Source organism: Sinohyriopsis cumingii, chromosome 6, assembly GCF_028554795.1.
Source record: "Sinohyriopsis cumingii isolate HCF-2022 chromosome 6, ASM2855479v2, whole genome shotgun sequence".
Classification (NCBI taxonomy): domain Eukaryota; kingdom Metazoa; phylum Mollusca; class Bivalvia; order Unionida; family Unionidae; genus Sinohyriopsis; species Sinohyriopsis cumingii.
Genome location: NC_142966.1, coordinates 19,175,449 through 19,200,686, shown reverse-complemented (window position 1 = coordinate 19,200,686; position 25,238 = coordinate 19,175,449). Strand labels below are relative to the sequence as shown.

General features: G+C 37.2%; 1 protein-coding gene across 1 annotated transcript in view; it reads left to right on the top strand.

The window, feature by feature from the left end:
* Positions 1–25,238, top strand: part of LOC149796457 (pre-mRNA-processing factor 17-like) — an 87,140-nt gene that overhangs the window by 15,676 nt on the left and 46,226 nt on the right. The window contains exons 2-6 of the mRNA XM_089961163.1: positions 932–1,018; positions 4,260–4,389; positions 10,724–10,810; positions 20,943–21,085; positions 22,655–22,751. Of these exons, the coding sequence (XP_089817289.1) occupies positions 932–1,018; positions 4,260–4,389; positions 10,724–10,810; positions 20,943–21,085; positions 22,655–22,751 (544 nt within the window). The remainder of the gene's footprint in view (positions 1–931; positions 1,019–4,259; positions 4,390–10,723; positions 10,811–20,942; positions 21,086–22,654; positions 22,752–25,238) is intronic.

Sequence of the window (25,238 nt, the reverse complement as noted above, 5' to 3'; positions counted from 1 at the left end):
TGTTTTTTCTTCTGTTGACCGAAATTATGACATTTGGGGAAATAAACATACGTTCGATACTACTTTAGCGTTCGTGTCATGCACTATCAGAGTGCAAAGTTAGATTGTCAGTTTGATGAGGACAGAACCAGGTACTCAACTGCATTTAAGCGAGATAACTATGCAGGAGCTAAATGAGGAAGAGTTATAAAGTCACAACAGATACATTTTTAATGATGTGTGTTGCAGCATGTGATGTACAGCTAAAATAAATGAATTCCTTTGTATGAGGGCCTCAAGGTAGATTAGTTTTTAGCTAATTGTGTTACCCTCTTTAAATTAGGTCATTATTATTATTATTATTATTATTGTTATTATTACTAGGGGTGAAACAATTCATTGATATATCAAAACATCAGTACTTTTGCTGTAACAGTACACATATTGATACAGTTAGTGGCAAATCGATACAGAATGATAATACCATTTGAAAACCAGACATAATTTACCTTGGGATCAAATCATAGGTTACTGCTTGTATTTTATTCCTTCATTGACTATAATGGAAACATTAATTTTTTTGGGTTGCATTTACGGTTGAATTTTGACCAGAATAAATAATTTAATAGTCAGGACTCTGATTTAGGTAAATGGTCTTGACAGAGGTTTTCAGCTGTCCTGGTTTGTGTGGATGCATCTGAAGGATTCCTTGAATGATGCAAATTCATTATCTTTCTTCTCTAAAAATAATAATTATAAATATAAGAAAATATGTGGGTATATTTTGAAAATGTCTGAACCAGATATCTATTTTCCAGTGTAAATTGTACTTCGGATCTATTCCTGTTAGTGTACAAATAATAGGCTGTCATTGTATCATGAATTAAAGTCATGGCTGTAAATAATGACATTCATTTGATTTTATTTAACTGTGCTATTAATATTTTTGTAGGATAGCAAAGGAGATCAACTCCGAATTGATGCAACAACAAAAGAAGTGAAGTACAACCCAAAGTATGGTGTCCTGTTTGCACCTCAGGTATTTGTTAGAATACTGAAGATTTAATACACAGGGATTACAGACCATTTGCCAAGTTCAGATGTTAGCTTGTACATGAGGAAGGAGTCTGAGACAATGACTTAGTATTTAGTTTTCCCTGACTTTCACATGTTTGATGGAACACTGAGGCAGTGTTTATAGTTTTCCCATATTTTTGCGGCAATTGTTTGCTGGAATAGGAGGGAAGAATGTGTGGCCATGCCTTAGCATTTAGAGTTTACTTTTATTTTTTTGTGGCACATGTTTCTTGGAACATGAGGTAGGAGTCTGAAACAAAACCAGAGAGTTTTCTCTAACTTTTCTGGCAATGTTTGCTATAACAAGGGAGAGAGATGTCTTGTGAAATATCTTAGTGTTCAAAGTTTCCTCTGACTTTTCTGACAGATGTTTAAACCAAGCAAACTGTTGCATGTAATTCTTTGGGGTTTGAAAATGTCTGCTAGGCTTGCACAAGGTACAACACTGCTGTACAGTTTTCCTGTTTGAATACGGATGACCCCAAAAAATACTAACCGTGGACCTAGCCTGATCATGGAGGTATCTTGCTAATTTGTGTTGCTGATTACAGTAAAACTGATCTGGATTTGACATCTAAAAACCATGTTGATCTAATTTATCTTTTTTCAGTCTTTGGGATTAAAAAATAAGATAATCAGTGAGTTTACTGCTGACTTTATTTTTAAATTGCTAAATGAACAATTGGATTTTAACATTAATTTAATCACATATTAAAAATGCCTGTTACATTGTGAAAATTGTCCAAAATCTCTCATGCTTGCTAATGTCAAATTTGAAGTTCACTGGACTTCCTACTTTGCATTATTCATCATTTTAAAGTTCATTGGACTTCCTGTTTTGGATTATTCATCATTTAAACTTCAGTGGACTACCTACTTGGATTATTCATAATTGTGAAGTTCACAGGACTAACTTCTTTGTGTTATTAATCATTTGAAGTTCACTGGACTACCTGCTTTGCATTGTTCGTCATTTTATTTTACACCTATGCATTTAATATGCTGCAAAATTGATCAAATTGATACGTACTTTAGTTCCAGAATTGGTTCTTGCTGCTATTTTTCTCCAGTAAAAAAATTTAAGTCAGATTTTGATGTGAGTGTTGCACTCATGTCATATTTTAGCTTCACTACCGATGCTTATAAGAAGACACATAAGAAAGCACAGTTCTACAGTTAAATACATAAACGCAAACAGAGATGCCACCAAGGTAAGCTGCAGTTGTTAGAACATCTGACATGTAATCCAAATGTCACAGGTTTTATACCAGCTCGTTGACTGCCTCTTTGCGTTCTTGAGAATGGCACTAAGTTCCCATTCACCTGCATGATATAGCCAATAATGTGTTAAAAGTGCTGTTAGCACCAACAAAAACAGAAATTGATGGAATACTATGTCTTGCTTTTTGTTCAAAGGTAAACTTTGACAAAAGTTGACACTGATTTGATGGTGTTGCCACAGTTGCCGACAAAGACTATTATTATTTCTAATCTCTTTTGACAAAAATTATGTGAGACAGATGCAGGAAGGAGGAACAGACCCAAAAAAACTGTCAATCCAAAAAACAAGGGGCACAAATATTCAGTATTAGTTCCATAAACCAAATATTTTTTTCCCCAAAACATCGATTCTTTGGCACCATACAACCTGTTTTGATGAGCTAACCCAATTCAGAACACTTGTGACAAAGTGGAGTAATCTACAGTATATCTATATGGCTTGGAGATGTTTTAGACCATCTGTTCCTTTGGGATAGTGTGAGTTCTACTTTTACTAAAAGCAGTTTAATAATAGTTGTTGTTGTTGTTGTGGGGTTTAACGCCATTTTTCAGCACGATAGGCTATACGTGGCGACCAGTATTAATGGTGGAGGAAGAACCTGGAAAACCCCGGAAAGAACCACCGACCCACGAGAAGCTACTGGCAAGCTTTCTCACATGCCCACATTGGCTGAATCTTAGACTCGAACCGCCGCAGACAGAGGTGAGATGGCAGTGATCCGTAACGAAGAGCGCTTTAGACCACTCAGCCACTCGGGGCCCCCCTTTAATAATAGTATCAAACTGTGTAATATGTCTGTAAAATTCATTACAAATTTTAGATTCACTTGCCTTTCAGGGCTGTAAGAAATGTCAAATGAGGCAACTCAAATTCACGTAAATGTTTAGGCCTCAGATATTGTTCAATTATCTGTATTATTTGAAACAATAGTAGAAAATGCTTTTACACAAATCACAAATTTAAAGTCTCAAATAATGTTTCAGTCTTAATATAAATTCTCTAGATCAGTAAGTATATTTAAAGTAAAAGGACTGAATAGCAATATATCTAGAGTTATGTTCTTCTTAGGTTTTACTTAGGCAACCCTCCAAGCCATCAATGTGTATGTGTGTGTTGTAACTCCTGGTACATGATTTTATAAAAAAAAAATTGTGTAATTTTTATTCATGGTTGTAAATTTTACAGAATATTTATAGTTAGATTTTGCCTCCATGGCCCGAGTTTCTAATATTACATATGATCTAAAAATAGATGCATAGGTATGTGTTGACAGTTACTTAAAATAATCTTAATAATAAGACTTAATGACGTCTTTGGGTTAAGTTTTCATTGGCTGATGGGAATTTTAAGGTTCTATAATAATTCAGTAACATCCCATAGGTTGGACTAGGTCACATGAATAGGCAAGTTTGAGATAAATTGAGCAATAAGAGCCATCATGTGGGGTATGCTGTGAAATATAGTTGCAATAGAGGGTATATATATATATATATATATATATATATATATATATATATATATATATATATATATAAGGAATGAACTGAGCAATCAGATTCATTCCTATTTTTGGAGTCATTCTGATTTTATGTGTTCCTTTTGTAAGTCCTCAGATGTGTTTTATCTTATACTTAGATATTATTTGAGAGGAAAAACTTTGTTTGGATTGTTCCGTGGAAACAGAAAATGCTCATTATTTGGACAATAATATTATCATTGTGAATTATTTGAAGGAGTAGTGGATGACACCATCATGATAACATCACGCTGAGTTTCTCTCATAGTTGCATTTATAACCTTCATAATTATATTGTTTGTTAAATTTGACAAAACTTGATGGTTTTGCTTCTTTCTGTTTGTGACCATAGAGAGATTCTATATATATATATATATAATTTTTTTTTCTTCTTCTTTCTTTCAGGTAGGCCCAGAAAATCCATTTAAAACTCAGCAGATGTCAGCCCCTAGGAATATGCTTTCAGGTTTTGTGGAGCCAGCTCATGTCAGTGACTTCCAGTTTGAGAACCAAAGGCGAACATTTACAAGCTATGGTAAAATAGTATTTCATGGATATGGTAGCTTTTTAATTTTTATCTGTTTCTAGACTAATGCGTCTGGCATAAAGAGATGAGACATATGTATCACATTTCCAGTCTTGTTGCCATCTCTGGTATTGTCTGTGACCATTAGAGCCTGTGGGTTGGTCTGTTGTCCGTTATCCATCAGACCATTACACTAGCATTCATCCCATGTGTTAGTTGGGCCCAGTATGGATGCCGCAGTGGCCATCACGGAAATCTTGTTATTGCTATTCCCCCTAAATGGATGGTCTTATCAGTATGTGGTTTTCATTTGAAGACTTCTTCTTGTCTAGTTGGTCCTAAATGAAAATGGTGCCGATTTGAGATCCACTGTGACTGCCACAGTGGCCATGTTGAAAATCTTGTTCTTGTTTCTCCTTCTGAACAGAAAGTCATATTGATAAGTGCTTTTCACCAGAGCTATTTATGATGTCTAGTTGTTCCTGAGCAAAAATGGTACTGATCTGGTTCCAGAATGGATGGTTATATTACTGAAAGATATTTTATGATGTCTAGTTGGTGCTAAATGATATTGGTCTGAGACTGATGTCTAAAGTGGCCATTATGAAAATCTTGTTATTCTATTCCCCCTGTCATATTGACAAGGAGTATTCTTCAGAAGACTTCTTGTGATACCAAGTTAGTCCAAAATGAATATGGTGTTGATCTGATGTAGCCATTCTGAGTGGATGGCCTTATCAACATGGAGTTTTTACTAAGCAACTTCTTATGATGTTTAGTTGGTACTAAATGAAAATAATGACATTCAGACATTCAATATGGCTGCAACAGTTGCCATCTTAAAAATCTTATTATTGTTTCTCCTGAATGAATGGTCATAACAACATGCAGTTTTCAGTGATAGACTTATTAATATGTCTAGTTGGTCATAAATTAAATGGTGCCAGCACAACATCTAATACGTCTGCCACTATGGCTGTCTTGAAAATCTTCATGTCACAACTTCTTCTAGATTGCTAGTCATAATGACATTGTATTGTCTAGTTTGAATTAAATGGAATTGGTGCCAACCCGTTATCTATTATGGCCACCATGGCACTCATCTTGAAAATCTTATTGTTACTCCTACAGAATGAAATGTCATATCAACATGGGCTGTTCCATCAGAAGACAACACTCAGCAATTCCAAAACAAAGTTTTCACTGCTGGGAGATTTACAAACAATCAAAATGTACAAATGTGAGAAGTATATACATTAAAGCCTAGAGGATTTACAGTGTTTAACTGTCAAACAATTAAAAGAAATTTTAAATCTGAATGACTAGTATCTCACACCTATGCCCTAATTTGCAGGAAAAAGGATGCCTTGCAGTTAAAGTATCTAAGTGTGATGTTGACATCCAACATTTCACAATCTGTTTTGGCTCTCTGAAAATGCAAAATGGACTGGAGATTTAAAATTATTACCAGTGTGTCATGATGGGGTTGTTATGCGACCACTGTGGTAGGTGTTGTGGTTGGGGTGGGATGCTCCCAATATGCTATATAAATTATTATAGAAGTCCCACCCAAGCTCAATTTTACCTGAAAGTTAAATTAGTGAGAGATAGATGAAAAGCCCTGAGCCCCCAGTCAGCAATGCCAATGGTTAAATGATTGAATATGCAAAAAAGTGAAATCCAATGAATAACAATTTAATGGCAATACAATAATCAAATGATTAAAATTCCCCAACTACTCTCCTTCTGCTCGACCCTGTGATAGCCTATTTCATCATTTGATTAGTAGTGTGAGATAGCTTTCCACCTGTCCTTGTATTCTACTCATCTGTATATTCTTCTCTCCTATTCCTCCAATTCCTTCTCCTCTGCCTCCCGACTTTCTCCAAATTCCTTCTCCTCATCGACTTCTCTATGCTCTTCCTCCTTCTTTTTCTTCTCCTCCTCGACTTTCTCCACTGACTAGACTTGTCGACTCCGAATGCTCTGCTAGTCTCACTTCCATATACCTTCTTAGAGACTCGGGACTTAACTGGAAGTTCTGTCCCCCAGAAATGCTTCCTGTGAAAACACAAGGATGGTACAATATTTTCCTTAGCCCTCTCATTTCACACTACACCCAGTCCATCATCAGATAACGGCTATTAAATTTCTATGGTCACGTATTCATTTACATCGAAATCCTCATATGTTCTTGTATGGTAAAACAATGTCATAATAAAAGCAGTGTCAGATACTTCTCATACATACATCAATAAATTGCATTACATCAGTATATATTCCTAATCCCATTATACTAAACAATATCACAGCAATCAGACACATTTCTTTACATTACAACTCATGCAAAGTACACAAATATTCAAATATCCATGCTCTGATATATCTGTACATCCATTTTAACTAATCTTAAACACTTAACCATTTTCCAAATTCACAATTCAGGCATGTGTAAAATCTAACATATAACATGAATAAATGCACTAGCTTACTATGTAGTAACCTAATAGCTAATTACAAAATTGATTCTGACCACAAGCTAACAATTACTTAATTCTCTACATAATACTCGAGTTCATTTCTCAAATACTTATGTAAATTAAACACTACAAAGGTAATTCTATGTGTTAAACGATTCTAGTAATTAAGTATACATACTACACATAATTACAATTACAATGCTGTAATATTCCGCAAAAATTGAACATGTAACTTACTGACCTTTAGGAAGCTTTGTCTTTCCTGAGAATCTTCTCTCTAAGTTTTATCGCCAAATTACAAGTGGTTTCCTTGGAGTAACCCTGTATGCTCAGCAATCTTTCTAGGCGAGACTAAATTTTCGCTTGCTAGTTAGAAGTTATAATTCGGATCAAAATTTTTATTACAAGTCTGATTGGGTGTCGCTTTGGCCCGATCCAATTAAACTTAGCGGACAATGTCCTTCTCGCTGTCTGTTCACGTGGGGACAGATTTAGAACATGCCTCTTTTCCCTCGCGGGTTCCTCTGATCTTAGGACTAAACTGTAACACATAGTTGGGAAGTTGCTCGATCTCATACCTGTACCAATTCAGGATGCTGGATCTTCTCTCTGGTCATGGTAACCTTGCTTATGAGATTAACTCTAGCCTACGGCAATGTTTAGACATCAACTATGGCTTATAATAATACCTTAGTTTATACACGACTTACGAACTGTGGCTGAGCAAACGTGACTATCAGCAATGAATTTCCATCAGATGTATGACTATTTAGTAGAGAAAATAAAAACAGTGATAAAAGGAACAAATTTTAATAAAAGAAATTACATTTTCATTTTTCACTGAAAGGCATGACTTTTTTTGTATACGTGAAAAGTGATTGCATCCATGAAAAACAGCTGCTATCTTCTAAATCTGCAAGAGCAGTAATTGTTTTCCACTGATTATAGTTACAGTTTATTTAAACTGCATGCTTCCAAACATTTGCTCTGATAGCTAACCTGTATATACCTCTCAACATGAATTGCCAAATATTATGAAAACTTAAAAAGAACTTGCTTAAGTTGGTTTAGTGCAAACTAAGATAAACAAAAAATGTAAAAAAAAATAACATATTGGGAATATGTTTATTATTATTATTATTATTATTATTCTGAATAGTCATATTTGTTTGTCATCACTATAAGTACATATACAATGCTGTCGGGCATTTCTGCACACCTAAGGTTTCCGTAACCAATGTTGAAGCAAAACTCATACCGAATTCAACCGATTGATGAAAATAAAATACAGCAATGCTTACCATTTGAAAAGAGGCAATTGTCACTGGAATATTCTGTTTAAAATAATATTAATTTTGGACACATGTGATACCACTTCCGTGTTTTCATAACTCGTGATATGTTGGCCTATTCTGCACACAGCTTTGAAAAGATATAATGTTTATCCATCTGGCTATAGAAATTGAATGATTACTATTGACTGTTTCTGTCAGCATTTCAGCCGAGTGATCAGGTCAGGTTTATCGCTAGTTTTACATAATTCAACATAATAATGCCAATAAATGGCAAGAGATATTAAGCAAACTAAACCAATCTTGTAAAAAAAAGTTAGTAAAGTTCAACATTTAATAAAAAAAAAAGCTATTATGTGGAAGAGAAACAACAGTGAATAGGATGTAATGTGTTTACAATGTCTTGCTGAATGGGAAAAATTACTTAAGAATTTAGAAATGGACTGTATGCCAGGGAATTTCTTGAGAATTTATGTTCTAGTGGCAAGTTGACATGTTGGGTGGCAGACAATTTTGTATGTGTGTGACAAATTCTTGCAAAATTGGAAACTTGGATTAAAATGCAGTATTCTTTTAAGGTATACATTTCCATCTTTTATATAATTTTTTTATATGATTCTAAAAGATACATAGTAAATCTGATTTTCTGGGTTGTCAGTTGAAGAAGGTCATGGAGTGGGTCTTCATGTTGACATTTAGAAATCACATTTTCATATGCATTTTGAGTCGAAATGTGGGATATTTTTGTACACTTTATATCACTTTCCTTAATTAAAGTATGATCGTTCTTTCCTGATACAAAATGGAGTTTTGAACAAAAATAACATATGATCCAAAGTTTACAGAAATGACATATTGTTGCACAGAATTACCCGACACACAGAATTGGCCGACATGGTAGTACATAATGTCATGATATTATTCAGACTTTCCCTAGCTAATTTGCTCATCCAAGTCAGTATAGAGAAGATTCACCCAGCAGTGATAGTCTCATTTCTATTTAAATCCGGAGCAACCACTTGTCCGAAACGCATATTGTGAAAGTGGTCCAATCCTGGAAATTCTTCTTAGCCAATAGAGCATCAGTCATTGTCCCTTCAAGAGCATCTTGTAGCTTTTGCTGTAGGCATCAATGTTAAACTTTAATATTTAGGTCCATTCTCTAAAACTTTTGCATGTAGTCATAAAACTGGATGGATATATTGATCATGATTACCACTTGTTGGTAGAAAAGTAGGTCTCAGTATCCTACTTTTCACACTCTAGTCATTACATTTAGTTTTCGTGTTATATGTTATTTCACTGACAGTATTTCATGCAAAGGCATTGAACTTGATAAATGTATTTATGTTGAGGACTTTTATAAACAACGTTAAAACTGGATAAAAACTGGATCACAGTGAACCATTTTCTTGCTCTCTTGGTTGTTTCAGGTTTTGGAATACAGCAGTGGTAAAACAAGTGAGGCACAGAATTGTACAGAAATCATGTTCAGATTTTACTTATATTAAAAATGAGACAAATGTGAATTTTGGGTTGCCTGTAGGGATGGATGGGTAGGGACGTTTTGCCAGGTACCCAGCAGGGAACTATCTGGCCAGGTCAGTTTTTACTTAGTAGTGCAAAACATGGCCATGTCCAGGTGATTGGGTCAGTATCTGTCCATCCCATTATTAAGGATGTATGGGTAGCAAAATTTTGCTGGGATCCAGATGCCTGGTATTTTCAGGTAGTGCAAAACCTGTCCAGATATACATGACCAGGCTGGATACCCATCCATCCCAAGTTGGCTAATACTGCATGCTCAGTGGTCTAAAGTCAGAGCCTGTTGAAATGGACTACAAAGTATAAATCTTTAAATTATTTAGCAAATTAAGTCTGCTAGTTGTTAACCTGGTTACTGGAATGCTTTAAAGGTTTGTAGTGCAAAGCTTAATTTGTAAAATGTATTTGTTTAGGCGCTTGCCTTTTTCTGTTCTTTAGTGTATCATAAACTATATGATCAACAGGTATTATTCACCCAATGCTTGAAAAATGCTAGAAAAGTGTTGGCACATGTATTTGTAGAGTTCTTTACGGTCAATATTATATTTCATAATTCTGACATTTAGCAATTTTCAGATTTGAGCAAGTTTTAAATCCTGAAGAGTTATAAAATCATAGACGCAGATACCGCCAGTTTGTTCATGATCAAATCAGCTCCTAAACTGATAAGTCAGAAGTCACTAAACTTGGTAGTTATCTGGTAGTGCCGTGTGCACAAGGGGTCTCAGTCATTGCTCCCGCCCCACGTATCCCCAGAGGGAATCAGAGATTTTTGAATGTACACAAATTTGAGCTATGGTGATAATTTAAACTAATTGCTATTCAAATGTCATAAGTCCATTAGAAAGATATATATATATTTCAAATATGGCATTATTAGCCCTGAGCCACTGTGAGAGGTTGGGGTGAATGCATGACAGAGGAGAGATTAAAATATACAATGAAAACATAGTGATATATGATGGCAAGTCATTGAAGTTGCTGTAGCATCAGTAATGGTGGTATAAGTGTTTTTCATTCTTACAGGTTATGCCATAGATCCTTCAGTGGATAAGCAAGACATATCAGAGCCAGCTTTGGTTGGTGACAGTCTGGCATCAGCTGAGAGCAAAGGTATGGAAAGTGAAGTTAGAATTAGACAATTTGTTTATTTTAAATATTTTTAGTTCACCTGAATGAAATGCAGTAGAGCTTATGCTTAGCTGCCAAGTGTCCCATTTTTCCATATTCATCATGGCATAGCTGCCAAGTGTCCCATTTTCCCCATATTCATCTTGGCATAGCTGCCAAGTGTCCCATTTTCCCCATATTCATCCTGTATTTTGGACCTGGATATGGGCCTTTATGTTTTCCTTGCAATTTCAGTTAGAACGGGCACCCATTTCTATTCTGAGAGTAAATGTATCATATGTATACAGAGATATAGAGTTCTCAAATATAATTGGTTCATTTGAAATCTTGGCTACCATGCCAGCCTTGAACCACCATATTAGATTGCACAAACAGTTGCGACTATCACTGTGTCTCATCTTTGTAATATTCAGCTTTCTGGTCATATAAAAAAGGACAGTAGAAAATTCAGACTGTTCTTCAACAAAGAAAATTAAACAGAACTGGTAGGACAATTGGCTGTCTTGTTTCAATTTGTGAATCATCTAGTAAAGGAGAAAACATTGCTTGTTGCAAATTGTGTAATTGTGATTTTGTAATTATATGAATGTGTAATAAGGTATTTACCACATGTGGTAATCATTAGTTTTGATCAGTATTATGTGAATCAACCCTTGCATGTCCAAGCATGGCTTTCAGGTCTGTCAGACCAGGTGCATGGTGTATTTTTCAGGTCTTGATCCATCTCATTATCATATTATGCCATATGCCACCAACCATGGAGTCACTGAGTTTGTTATTGAAGACTACCTTGAAATTTTACACACACATTCATCTCATGGTCTAGTTGGTTCTAAATGAAAACAGTGCTGCTCAAATATCCACAGTGGCCATCTTGAACATTTTATTATCGTTACTCCTCTTAAATGGATGGTCATATCAATATGGGATTTACTAAAAGTTGTTATATGATGTCTAGCTGGACTTAAATAAGAATGGTGTCAGTCTGACATCCAATATGGCTATCAAGGCAGCAATATTGAAAATCTTGTTATCAGTACTTCTCCTGAATATACAAATACATATACAAATTGGGTTTACACTCAGTCTAGTTGGTCCTAAATGAAAAAGACTTCTTATGGTGTTTTGTTGGTTCTAAATGAAAATGATGCTTATCTTATGTCCAGCAGTGGCCATCTTAACAATTTTGTTATCGCTACTCCTCCTCATTGGATGGTCATATTAACATGGGTTTATATTAAAAGACTTGTTCAGTATTTAATTGATATTGAATAAAAATGGTGCTGATTTGACTTCTAGTATGATTGCTATTGCTACTCCTCTCTAGACGAATATACATTATTGCTGCCTTCAAAATAGTGTTTTCTCTACTCCGCCTGAATGACATGGGCTTTTATCAAAAGACTTCTGATGATGTCCACCTTGTCCTAAAATAAAAATAGTGCCAAACTGACATCCAGTATGTATACCATAGCAATTAATATGAAAATTTTATTATGGCTGAAGAATATCAGAGATGGTTTCAGCACTTGAAAGTGAAAAGAAATATTCTTGAATTTCTCAAAATTTGTTTTGCCCAATAGAGATATGTCTCATCAAGGATACTTTTGTTTTTCACATGACAAGGAGGTTACATACCACCTTTTACCTTCATATCATGTGCTCAGTTATTGAACACAGGTTCTGTTTCTCCTTTGAATATGTTCCCCAATCACATTACGTTAGAAATATTAGCCTGCTACCTCACGAATCCAGCCTTACTAAAAGACAAAAAATTGTCTTTCCCTGTTTGTATCAATAGGCAAAGGTAATTACTCTTGCTCATTACCTCCTCTTGGTACCACAAGGTGTTGCTAGTTTTTAGCTTTGCTGTTGTACCGGCCACAAGTCATACAATTCATCCTCTGACAATTCAGCCATTTCATATTCTTGTGGGCCCATCCGGTGTTCATTTGGATTTATTGTGCAGATTTGTAGATCTACTGCAGGTTGTATGCATTATTTCCAATTTCTGCCAACTTTTTAGTAATTTTCTCACCTTTTTGGACTTTGTCTTTTAAGACCACCATCCCACCATGTTATTGTTGACCTTGATCATTATGAGATAGTGTACATTTGACTTTGTTCGCTGTTTTGATAGAATTATGCTTTAATTATTAACTAAGCATTGTGTTTAAGTTCATAACAGGGCCATACATTTCTGATACAACACTTTCACTGCTCTGTTATGACAGTGTTTTTAGCGACTTTGTAATTTCAATACATTATTAGTTTCTGCTTTAACTTATGTTTTGTGTCATTTCAGCAGAATGTCAGTTTCAGTGATTTATGTGCAGCTTCAGAGCATGGAAGTTACCATGACTCTTGTTTATACTATATATACACCTTTTTCGATATCAAGCATTTATAATATGTAGTCAGTGGAAGTCTGAGCTTCTGTTTTAGCAAATTAGTCATATTTCTGATTTGCCAGTTTATGCTAGTAGCTAGTTAGTCACATACTAATTTGCTAATCTGTGCTTTATTTTCTCTACACTTTGTCATTTCAAGAGAAACTTATCCTGTACGTATTAAATGCACATTCAAAGTACTCATCCTTTCAGCACTGAAGGGAAGCAAAGACGGAAGAAATCAAGGAAGAAACCTATAGTTCATTGTTAGTGACACTGATTCATTGGGGAGTATTCCTCAGTCTTAGGCAGCCCAAGAGGTGTAAGTCCCCCCTCCACATGTCCGAGCATGGCCTTCGGTCCTGTAAGTCAGGTTGTATGGGGTTCATGCAGAATCCGTTGGATCCAACTCTTAATACTGCCATTTCCAGCTGTTCAGACATCACCAATCGTCCAGTTGACACCAGCAGTCCAGCCATCCCAACATGAAAGGATACAGTGAAATAGTTTATATTGGGATCTTAGAGATGGATCCATCTTGGCCATCTAGCCAGACTATTGGCATCTTATATTTATAATAACAGAGGTTTTAAATAAAAAATCTGTCCATTCAGCCAGGCCTTTGGTGCGACCAGTACTGGTGATTGCCAGATCATCTTGTATACCACCAGCATCCAGACAACATACTGTTCACACTGCATCTGTTGGATCTAATGCATATTATAACTGTACCATCGCTGGCCATCCAGCCATTCCAACATGGGTACCTTTTTGTCAAATCAGTCCAGCCAGCTATGATTTACAGGAATCTTAGTGACAAATCCGGCCATCCAGCCATACCGTTGGTGACATGTCTTTTCTAATATGGTGATTTCAGTGAGAAATCTCCCTTTCCAGCCAGGCCTTTGGAGCAGCCAATACTGGTGGTAGCTGGACCATCTTCTATACCACCAGAACACAAGGCCACAATCCCCAAGGTTTTATTAAGGGCTGTTTCTTTTTCAGAAAGCTGTTTCTTTTTCAGAAAGCAAACAGCAAGTTGAGACCTACCTTCAATCAGAGTTGCCTTAACCAATTCAGGATCGAGATGGCGAGCTCACACTGCATCTCTGTTCAATGGGACAAGTTTGCCATCAGTCTGGATCTGACAGACTCATATTTTTGGCATCCCTGTCCACCCTCTGTCATGAATGTTTTCTCTGTTCTTTGCTTACCGCAAAATTTTATCAATTTACCATTCTTCCCTTTGGCATCAGCATCAGTGCTTTTACTCAGATTATGGGTTGTGTCAGCTCCCTGTTCCAGTTGATGTCATCTACAACAATGGCAGCATACCTGGACATTCTACAGGAATGCATGGTAAGATCTATCCTACTCCAAGATCATCTAGGCTATTTATTGAACTGGGAAAGTCATACCTCCGTCTATGCCAGAACTTTGTCCATCTGGGTATGGAGTTCTTAACTAACCAGAATCCTGTATGGCTTTGTTGGGTTCACTTTACCAGAATCATCTAATTCGTCGAGTCCCTTTCCATCAAGACTTGGATTTCAGCAAGAGAGTTCTTGCAACTCCTCGTTTTTCAATACAGCAGAAGCCTTGATACCACTGAGCCATCTTCTTTGTGTGGACATTGTGAGTACAATGACACCCCTTTCCAAGTCCCCTGGATCAGACATGGTCATGCCCGAGATTCAATTATTCCAATGTCAGTGATGAAACCCAGGTCAGCTGATCATGGGATTCCCACTGGAGAAGCCTCAAGCAGAAATAATGGTAGGTACCAACGCCAGTGCACATGATTGGGGTGCCCACCTGTTGCTGACATTCACTACCATCAGTGTCACATGGGAGCATGGGGAGTGGCCTCTACACATCAACATCCTTGAAATGAAGGCTATTATCAACACCTTTCACTCCTGAAAAGATCAATTCTGAGGCAAAAACAGTCTTCATTAGGTCTGACAGCTCTGTGGTGGTGACCTATCTCATTAAACACCATATCACCCAACCTGTGTGTTCTGATTTGGCAGTTTCTCCATACAAAATACAAATCAGACACCTTCCTGGCAGACTCAGTGTCTTGGCCAAGATTCAGTCCAGAAATGGTCAAGTCTTTCACTCAGAATGGTCTCCATCAATCGGCCTTTACTGGTATTTGCACACTTCTGGGGCATCTGATGATCAACTTCTTGGTAATGAGGTGGAATCATAGGCTACCTACCATCATCTCTCCAGTTCCAGACCCAGAGCTTGGCCCATGACTGCACTGTCAATCATTTGGCAGGGGTTGTGAGCATTTCCCTCCCCTCCCACAGTGCTGAGTCAGACATTATCCAGAAGTTGTTGGGCCAGAGTGGCAAGATGATTTTGATAGCCCCTCTCAGATGGAACAAGTCCTGGGTCACTGATCTACTCATTCTAGCAATAGATATGCCCAGGAAGATTATGGCCCACCCGAATCTTGTCCAGCATCCACTATTACGGGTGGTCCTTCCCTGCCCGAACTGTCCTCTTCTTCTACACACTCAGCTCTTACCAGGACAGCCTTGCAAGACAAACAATTCAAACCTTCAGTTGTAATAAGAATCTTGAGAGCAAGAAGACCCTCCTATCTGAAGGCTTATTCATAGCTGCCAACCCTCACGAATTTGGAGTGAATTTCATGACTTTTTCAGCGATTCACGGATTCACGCCACAAGCCAAAAATTCACAAATTCTCCAATCCTCAATTATTTTAAATCTTTAATAAAATAACCGATTTCCCGTTCCGGTACTGCTGGTTGTGATATTAGTAGATCTACAGCCGATTAGTACAGTTGGCCCGGAAGCAATCATTTTAGCTTATTTTAATCTATATGTATAAGAGTAGTTTTACAAATGCTTTTGAGAGAAACTGGGGCCTAACCGGAATTTTGCTCTGCGCATGCGTCAAAAACACTGATTTGAGTTACCGTTCAGCATCACATGTAAGATCTTGAAAATGTCTTCACGACCAAGGAAAAAGAAATGTATTACTCAAAAAGTGAAGTTTAATTTGGAATGTATCAAAAATTGGCCATGCATTCTGCCATTAAACATTGATATTCATCATGCTTTTGCACTCAGTGTGCCATCACAGAGACGATGTGAGGAAGCACAGTTGCAAAAAACACGTAGAAGTTGGGAAAATTAAGAATTCGCAGATTTCAGCTCTGGAATATTTTAAGCCATTGGCAGAAGACCTGCAGGCTACCAACGCTGAAGCATTATTTGTGAGTTTTCTTGTCGAACACAATCTATCTTTATCATCTGGAGACCATGCTAAACATTTGTTCTGACAAATGTTCCCAGACTCAAAAATCGCTTCCAAATTTTCCTGTGAAAGAACCAAAAGTGCTGCAGCTCCTGTGCATTCCTCATAGCAACAGTGATAGCAAAAGAGTATTTTCTCTAGTGAGGAAAAACGAGACAGACTTTAGGGCCTCCATAGCTGCAGAAAACTTGTCAGCAATTTTAGTCACCAAGATCAACTAGCAGGCAAGAAGTCTGAACTCTTTAGAAAACAAATTTACGATCAAGCAGTTGAGGAAGTTCTGCCACAGTATCATTCTTGATAAATAAATATTTCTGCATATATCTAGTGTTTTAGTTTTATATTGCAAACTTGATATAGTTTAGTATTGATGGTCAGATTGGATGAGTGGTCAGAGTGGATGGAGTTATTGTCATGGTATTTTTCACTAATTCATGTCCAAATTCACGACTTTTTGTCCCTATTTTCACTAATTGTGAGCCTGGAAGGTTGGCAGCTATGCTTATGAGAGAAAGTGGGATGTTTTCATGGACTGGTGCCATACTAACAACATTGTCCCTCTGTGTGCCTCAATCCCTGAACTGGCCAACTTTTCTCTAGCTCTTTGAGGAGAAACGGTTGGGACCCAATCTCTACCAAAAGCTACCATCCCATGATATTGGACACACTTTGGCATCATGGCTGACATGATTGTGGGTGGGATATAGACCTATCATCTTTTAGACAATATTGGTCTCAGTTGACCAATATCCCTCATTTTGTCTCCAGATGGAACCAGTCCTGGGTTATAACATGGCTTGATTAGAATCCATTCAACCCTCAGGCCTACACTTTGATAAAATCACTATCATACAAATCATGTTTCCTGATAGTTTTAGCTTATGCATACAGGGTAAGAGAGCTGCATGCTCTTTATGTCAACCCCAAACTCTCTTCAGTTCAGATTAGAGGGTTCGGTTGTTTTTTTGTCACAGTTAGGCTTTGTAGCCCAGAATAGGTTACCATCTGTTGGTAAACAAGGAGGTCACCACTTGCTCGCTCTCTTCCATAGACAGGTTGAGAACAGCAGCCATTCAGATCCTGTTCACGCTCTCAAGCACTAACTTGAAGTGCCAAGGGACTAGTCGTGGCATGTGCAAATGTCGCTTCCTTCCAGTTTGAGCCAAAATGCAGGATATCATGCTTCAAGCACTTTCTTTGTGGCTGAAGTGGTTTGTACGCTGGGTGTACTCTATCACCAAATCTAAGTTGCCTCATGTAGATTACTACTCAGAAGTTTCAAGCTATCTCTGTAAGCCTTGGGTTTGAATGTTCCAACCCAAGATATAGTAGAAGATGTTGGCTGGCATGCAGAGTCAACCTTCTCGAGCCTCCATCTCAGAGATTTGGCATCACAGAAGGAATCTTGAATCTGGTAGGTCCATTGGTGACAGCACAGACAGACACCAGACCAAACTGGATCAATCAGCACAGTCTGTTAGCTTTGCTGGATTCATTGGTGAATTTTGTAGGTAAGGAGGTTTCAGTAATCATCTAAACCATATGTTAGGGTCACATGCCAAGTGACCCAGGCTGTATTGATTATGTAATTAGGAGAGAGGGTTATCATTCAGATGGGGTAATTCAGATACTCTTCCCTAGAAGTATACCCAAGGGAGAGGTTGGATGCTCACCATCCCCTCCTCCTGTTACTTATTCTCCTAATGTAATATGATTGGGGAACATATTCGAAGCAGAAATCAAATTTTTTAGTAAATCATGTCTCTGTGAGAATACTTACCCAATCACATTACTTAAAACCCTTCAAACCACCCCACCATGTGACCATCCTCGTTAGTGTCTTGCTTAGCTAAAACTAGTGACACTGGCAGTGCCAAGGGGGTGGGTACGGAACTAGAGTTATTGCCCTTTGTTTATTAATATAGACAGAGAAAGATGATTTTTTGCCATTTAGTAGGGCTGGATTCATGAGGTGGTTGGCTAATATTCCTAACATAATGCAGTTGGGTAAGTAATTTTGGAAAACATAATTTACTTTAAAATTTGATTTCAACTTTATTTTCAGTAAGCGTTTCTTTATGTTTTTTTTCTTCTCATTATTATTAGCAATTATGACCTACTGAGTTTTTGCTATTTTCAGCATCCCTAGCTTGATTGTCTTGTATTTTTCAGTACTGAGTTTAGTATTGCTTGCTTTTTTGCTTTTAAATTTGTGGAAAAAATCCAAGTAAACTGACATCTTGTAGAATTTTTTATATTAGTCCATGCTTTACCTTGTGTTTTATTTTAGTTGTGTATAATTGTTTTTGTATATAAATCCTCTTTTTAGCTTTCTTTTATAGAAACAATGTCTAAGCAGGGTGTTAGTAGATTTGGTCATGGGAAATCCCCTTGGGACAGACACCCTCACTTGCATATCTTGAACATGATGGTTATCCCTTCTGCATCCTATGATTGGATGGACTGCAGGTGGCCGTGTGATCAGAGGCACTGGCCTTTACAGATAAATGAATGTCACTTCTGTCCTGTGGGTTTGAGCCTTGGTCTCTGCCATCATGGGTATGTGAGAAAGCTTGCCATTAGCTTCCCATGGGTCAGATGTTCTTCTGGGGTTTTTTTCTATGTTCTTCCCCTCCACATGATATACTGGCCACCATGCAAAGCCTGTCATGTGCAGAAAATGGCATTAAACCCACCATAACCACAACAACAACTTCTGGATGAATGAGATCTAGGATCTTGCCAAGTATAGATATACATATCAAGCAATGAAGACAATGGACCTTCTTCCCCCAGATGCTTTTGGTGGGTGGAGAGTCACCATCTTCCACCTGCTGAGTCCACTGCTAAAGAGAGTTTGTTAGCTGAGTGGGATTAATTATTGGTTCAAGTTCCTTTTCCTCCCAAGTCTTATGCAACAGAGAGACATTGAGTCATATAGTCCTGCCTCCCATTAGAGAGAGCATGATGAATACATCCTTTCTGCCCTTGTTGATGCACATATGTTTGATACAGAACAGGCCAGTGTGGTACCCCCTTCCCTTCAGATCCCCTGCCCCTCTCTCACCTGATGGTTAAGGCAGCAGAGGAGAAAGAGAGCTTGTTCCTCAGTAAAGCATACAGCAGGGTTTACCACCTCTTGCACAGTGACTTGAGTACTTTGGGTTCTAATGACTCTAAAATTCTTACCTGTTATGAAAAACATTCTGGGCCAAACTATAAACATGTGCTCTTGTTGCATCCTCACTCTGTTATGATTAAGGAGCTCACTCAAAGGTCTAGCAAGGGCCAAGACTTTGCTAAACTGTCTGATCCCCTTCTATGTTGTGACCCTTGGTCACGGCTTCTAGCTATAAGGTTCTTATAAACTAAATTGCACACCTCAAATGCTGAAGCAACTCAAGTGTGCATTTCTATGAGAACACTCTAGAATTCTCCGAAGTAAATGTTAGGTCACTAGTTACAATAGCCTCAATGCTTACCTCTTGTCAGTAGCCTCCTGTAGCCTGCTGAAAGAGGAATCTCTTGATAATGGCTCTTCATCCTTACTGGAAGCATTGGCATAACTACCAAGTATGCATTGTCCTTGTCCTTGTCAGTGGAGCCTATCCACCTCTACGGGAATGTTGCTCTGTACACTGCCATGATATTACTAGCACTCAGTACAGTATAAAACCTTCTCCCCCCCAGGGGGCAGTGACTCTTTTGGAAGGCTCACCTACTCTGTGGCTACTCATGATTTTAGAGACCAAAAACACCTGACCTTTGCTTCTGCAAAATTTTCCCGATTACTCTCAAGATCCATCAGTTAAATTCTTAAAAACTGCACAACCGCCATCAAGGCAACAACCATATTGCAGAGCTCCCCTTGAGTGGTCAGGCCTTAGAAGGGTACCACAAAGATCCAGGGAGGAAGCTGGCAGTACTTTCACCTTTTCTTAAGGACAATGGTGGACAGCCGTGTAAACTCCTGCAATGCATACTCCTTTCATTGATTCTTTTTGGCTGCAGACTAAACCTTTTTTCAGAGGTTTGGTCAGGCATAGCAGTCAATGACTATCATAAAAGATGGATACTGGCTTTGCTTTTGGGATCTCCCTCTAGTAAGGTCTTCCATTTTCATTCACTAGTTAAATCTGGTGGCTTTAAAGGAATGTGTTGCCAGATATGCTATCTATACTGCTTTGAGCATGAACATGTCAAATAATTTAGTGACTACACTTTGCTATGAATGCTTTTGAAAACCATGCTTGGCATTGTTCCCTAAGTTCACATGATCTTACATTTACAAATGATAAAAATAATAATTATTATTTTTACATTTTCTGCCAACAGCAAAACATATTATTTCAGTTTCTTGCATGTAAATTCATTTCCTGCCGTATTTAAATAGTAATTGCTATAACTTTCCATGTTATCTGTATTGTAGGCCTGACGGTGTTTGAAGCAAACAAAAAGCGCCCAGAAGACAAGAGAAAACGGTTATGGAATGATGACCCTGCAGATTTAGAAGGTTACCTTGGTCCATGGGGGAAATTTGTTGATGAAAAGACTGTGATGAAGCCATCTGAGGTTTGCTTTTGATTTTGCCTCAGTTTTGCAATCTGGTACAATCATGGTCCAGTCTTTTCTGAAATAGGGTCAGTGTATGATTATAGGTTATGGAATGTATATTCTTTCAATTTCTTGGGCATTTGAAAAGAAATGAAATGGATATTCTTTTTCATTGTTGCCTTGCCAGCATAATCATTTTGTATGCACAGACTCAATGATGTGATTTTATGTTGGGTGCTATCTTTTATGACAAAATGAAGTTAAGCCACAAACATGAATTTAGCATATATCTTGGCCAATGATTTGATTTAAGGAAATATTGAATACTTATCTCAAGTTTTAAGTACATGAGAAAGATACAGGGTATATAATATTACAGATAAAACAGAACTGAAGCTGTATTGTGTGAAATACACTGAATAAATGCCATCCTGTTATTTTGAAACATTTTGAAACCCAGACACAGAACCACAAACTTGGATAGAGTATTGTAAGTTTGTGGGCTTTTTTCTTAGTTACTACAAATTAGGAACTTGAAGACCTTAGCAATGTTCCACTTATGACAGTAAATGGCAGCCACTTCCAGAGCCATTTTAGTACCAATGAACACATGAAATTTTTTATACCAAAATTTTTTAAAGGATATCACATCATGTAATTCATCAGGATCGTTGTTTTTCGAGGCTGTAATGAGATTATCAAAGTTGAGCATTTTTAAAGTTCTTTAGTTTTGCCAAAGTTAAAACTTTAATGTCAAAGTCTTCATATACTAATCAAAATGGCTACATCCAGAAATCATTCACATTGTTTCCCTTTAAGGATTGGATGGTAGTAAGTATGACCAAAGAATAATCAAACTAGTTTTGTAATGGTTACTTTCTTTGTTGAATTTTATGGGGATCGTACCCTATATAGGATAATTTTATATGTTTCCTAAATCCAGGATTGTAAAATACTTTTTAGAAATGTTTTGATTTATATCAGCTTTTGAATAATGGCAGAAAATTCATGCATCACAATGCTTGCAATAAACCTACAGCAACTTTTTTCATATGCAGAATGAATTAAAGTTTTATGAAAGTGCTTTGTTTGGTCATGAATAGGAATTATTTTAGATGTCTAGGTTAGATCATAAAAAGGAAGTAGTCGAGTCCATTGAAATATCAGCAGCTTGATCATGACAAGGAATTTGTTTAGTCTGCTGTAAGATGAGCTATTTGATCATGAATAAGAATTAGTTATTCTGTTTAAAGATGAGCTGTTTGATCACGAATTTTACAGTATGTCATGAAATTATTGCTTTGTTTCTAATATTTAACAGAGTTTATGATTTATTGAAAGTGTTTATTGCTGTACGTGTTTGCTTGACATCATTAAAGTAAAGTGTAATTTTTGTTCATTATATTACTGTGATAAAATCTGCCATTAGCTTGTCATTAACTTATGAGGGTACTGTTACCTTTAACCTAAATTGAGTAATGTCTTCCAGATGTTTTAAGAATACATGGCTTATAAAGAACTATGCAGATAATCAGATAACAAGTAATATCAGTACTTTTACACAATCGGACTTTTCTGTTTTCACAGGAAGAGAAGAAAGATTTGGATGAAATCTTGGCAAAGAGGAATAAAACTGGTAAACAAGCAGAAGAGAAACCAATGGAAGAAAAGACAACATTACATAGTAAGTTAAAATTGTTCAACACTTTTGCTTCTGTGCTAGGTTAAACCTTTAGTTGACACTACTACAACTGACTTAATGAAAAGAGCATTGTCATTTTTGATTTACACTTTCATGTTTAATTAGAACTGTTTAATTAAAATATGCTTGGGACCCTAAGAAGGCACATTTAATCTGGACTTGTTGCCCATAAATGCAGTTTAGAATTTTGAATCATTTTCATGTAAACTACTTGAGTAATCATTGTACTCTGGTATATATTTGTAAAAAGGCACCTTCCCTGAGTATGTTGTATGTTAAAGGAAGAGGTCTTACAAAACAATATGCACTGACTTTATTAGATCATTGACAAGCAGAATGTGACAAATCTGAACTTGTTCCTAATTAGAATGATTGCTATTTCCTAATCTTATACAGTTGAATGTGTGTAGACTGGCAAAGAAAGTAACCAGAACTTTTAACCAGGTTTAAAAAATTGCAAATTTCTCACTCTATCTGAGAGTCACAAATTCGCTTAGTCCTGAAACTTTATCTTATAATTCAGATGTCATTTCTTTTGTTTGAAAACTCCTATGTCTTGTATTGGATTCAGTTTTTTTATTAAAAAAAGCCTTGTAGAGATAACCTATCTATCTGCATAGTCCCCCACTTACATACAGACTCCTACTGAGAGAACCCATTGTTGCGTAAGTTAGTACATGTTTTCCATTGTACTCAATTTGTAACCTGCTTATACTAAATTTTGTTTCCATGGCAACATGAAAAATGAATGTGGAAAATTCTTTGTCAAAAGGCATTGCTATGTGGCTTACTTGACATATGTACCAAGTTTGATTGAAAGACCTTGAACAGTTTAATAATTATGCTTCAGAAATTCCAATCATAATACAATAGGAGAATTAGCACTACCTTGCAAATCCAGCGCTCCCAGGTTAATACTTTTTAGCTAAAGAGCTAGAATTTGCCCATTCTCGTTGGTCGGTGGTTCTTCCCAGGGTTTTCCCGGGTTCTTCCTCCACCATTAATACTGGCTGCCATGCATAGCCTATTGTGTGCTGAAAAATGGCGTTAAATCCAATTTTAAAAAAATGATTTTACCTGTGTAAGCAGTCAGAACAATTGGGCTACCTATGGGTAAGTTGTTGTCTGAATTGATTATTTGGCTTCCACTTTGTACATGTAAGTGATGCTTCAGTGATTTTACCTGGACAGGCAGTCAGAATTGACATTCCCACAGGTTTCTTATTATTAGACTTGATTATTTAGCATCCACTTTGTAAATATTAATAGCAGTGCACTAATTCTCAACCTGTACAGGCCATGTGTACCCCTTCACATGTATTTATCATAGTGGGTAACTCTGCATGGACACTCATAAATCCAAGCATGACACTTGCTACACTATGTGTATATATTGTCTGCTCTACTTTGTCTCAGATTTAGACCATGAGCAAGAGAAGTCTGACAACAACTCAGCATGTGTAATTTTATCTGGTTGTCATTCTTAGAAAACATGTTGGACTAGCATATTATTGACAGAAATCATTGGGCAGCAATTCTTTGGACCATATGGGGAAGGCACAAAAGCATTTGGATGAAAACCAGCTTGCACACAAGGGTTCAAAACCATATCATGCGCTAGGGAGTGAGATGGAGAGCATCAGTTGTTCTAAAGTTTAACACCATTTTCAGCACAAGATAGGCTATACAAGGCGACCAGTATAAATGGTGGAGGAAGAACCCAGGAAAACCCCAGAAAGAACCACCGACCCACGAGAAGTTACTGGCATGCTTTCTCACATACCCACTTTGGCCAAACCGAGACCTGATCCCATGCAGACAGAGGTGAAATGGCAATGATCTGTATGGGTGAGCACTTTAGACCACTCGGCCACTCGAAGCCCCCGAGAGCAACGGTAGCTTAAGTTACAGTTTCATGTATCAGAATTTCAGACTGGCTATGTTGATCAATATCCTGTCACCCATTTCAATCACAAGAACTGGACAACATTATGCCATCCAAGATGGCTGTGTTCCTTGATGACAGACTTGTCCATATAACTCTGATTGCAATTGGCCATGACCACAATCAAGTATTAGCCACCCAAAAACGAATTTGTCCAGTTCCACAACTGGCATACTGCTTCTAGGCACTTCCTGCATATGATGCCCCGATTTGTGCCGCAGTACCCCAAAACCCATTTTTTGAAACTAGTTATACAGCAGACTAAACTGCTTAGTGATATTAAGTACTTCCTGTAAATGGTGCAGTCATATGGATCAGTATAACCCACAATGGTGCTAAGCTTTTCCTACAGATGACACAGGTAGCACAAGGTACATCAGCTTCACTACCTTAATCCAAAATAGATGAAAACTGGCCCTCAAGTTTCCTTGTCGTTATTATATGTTTACTATGATGAGTGAAATTGTGCCTTGCAGACTTGAACTGGAGAAGTCATCCACCCACTCCCATCAGAGTTCTGTTCT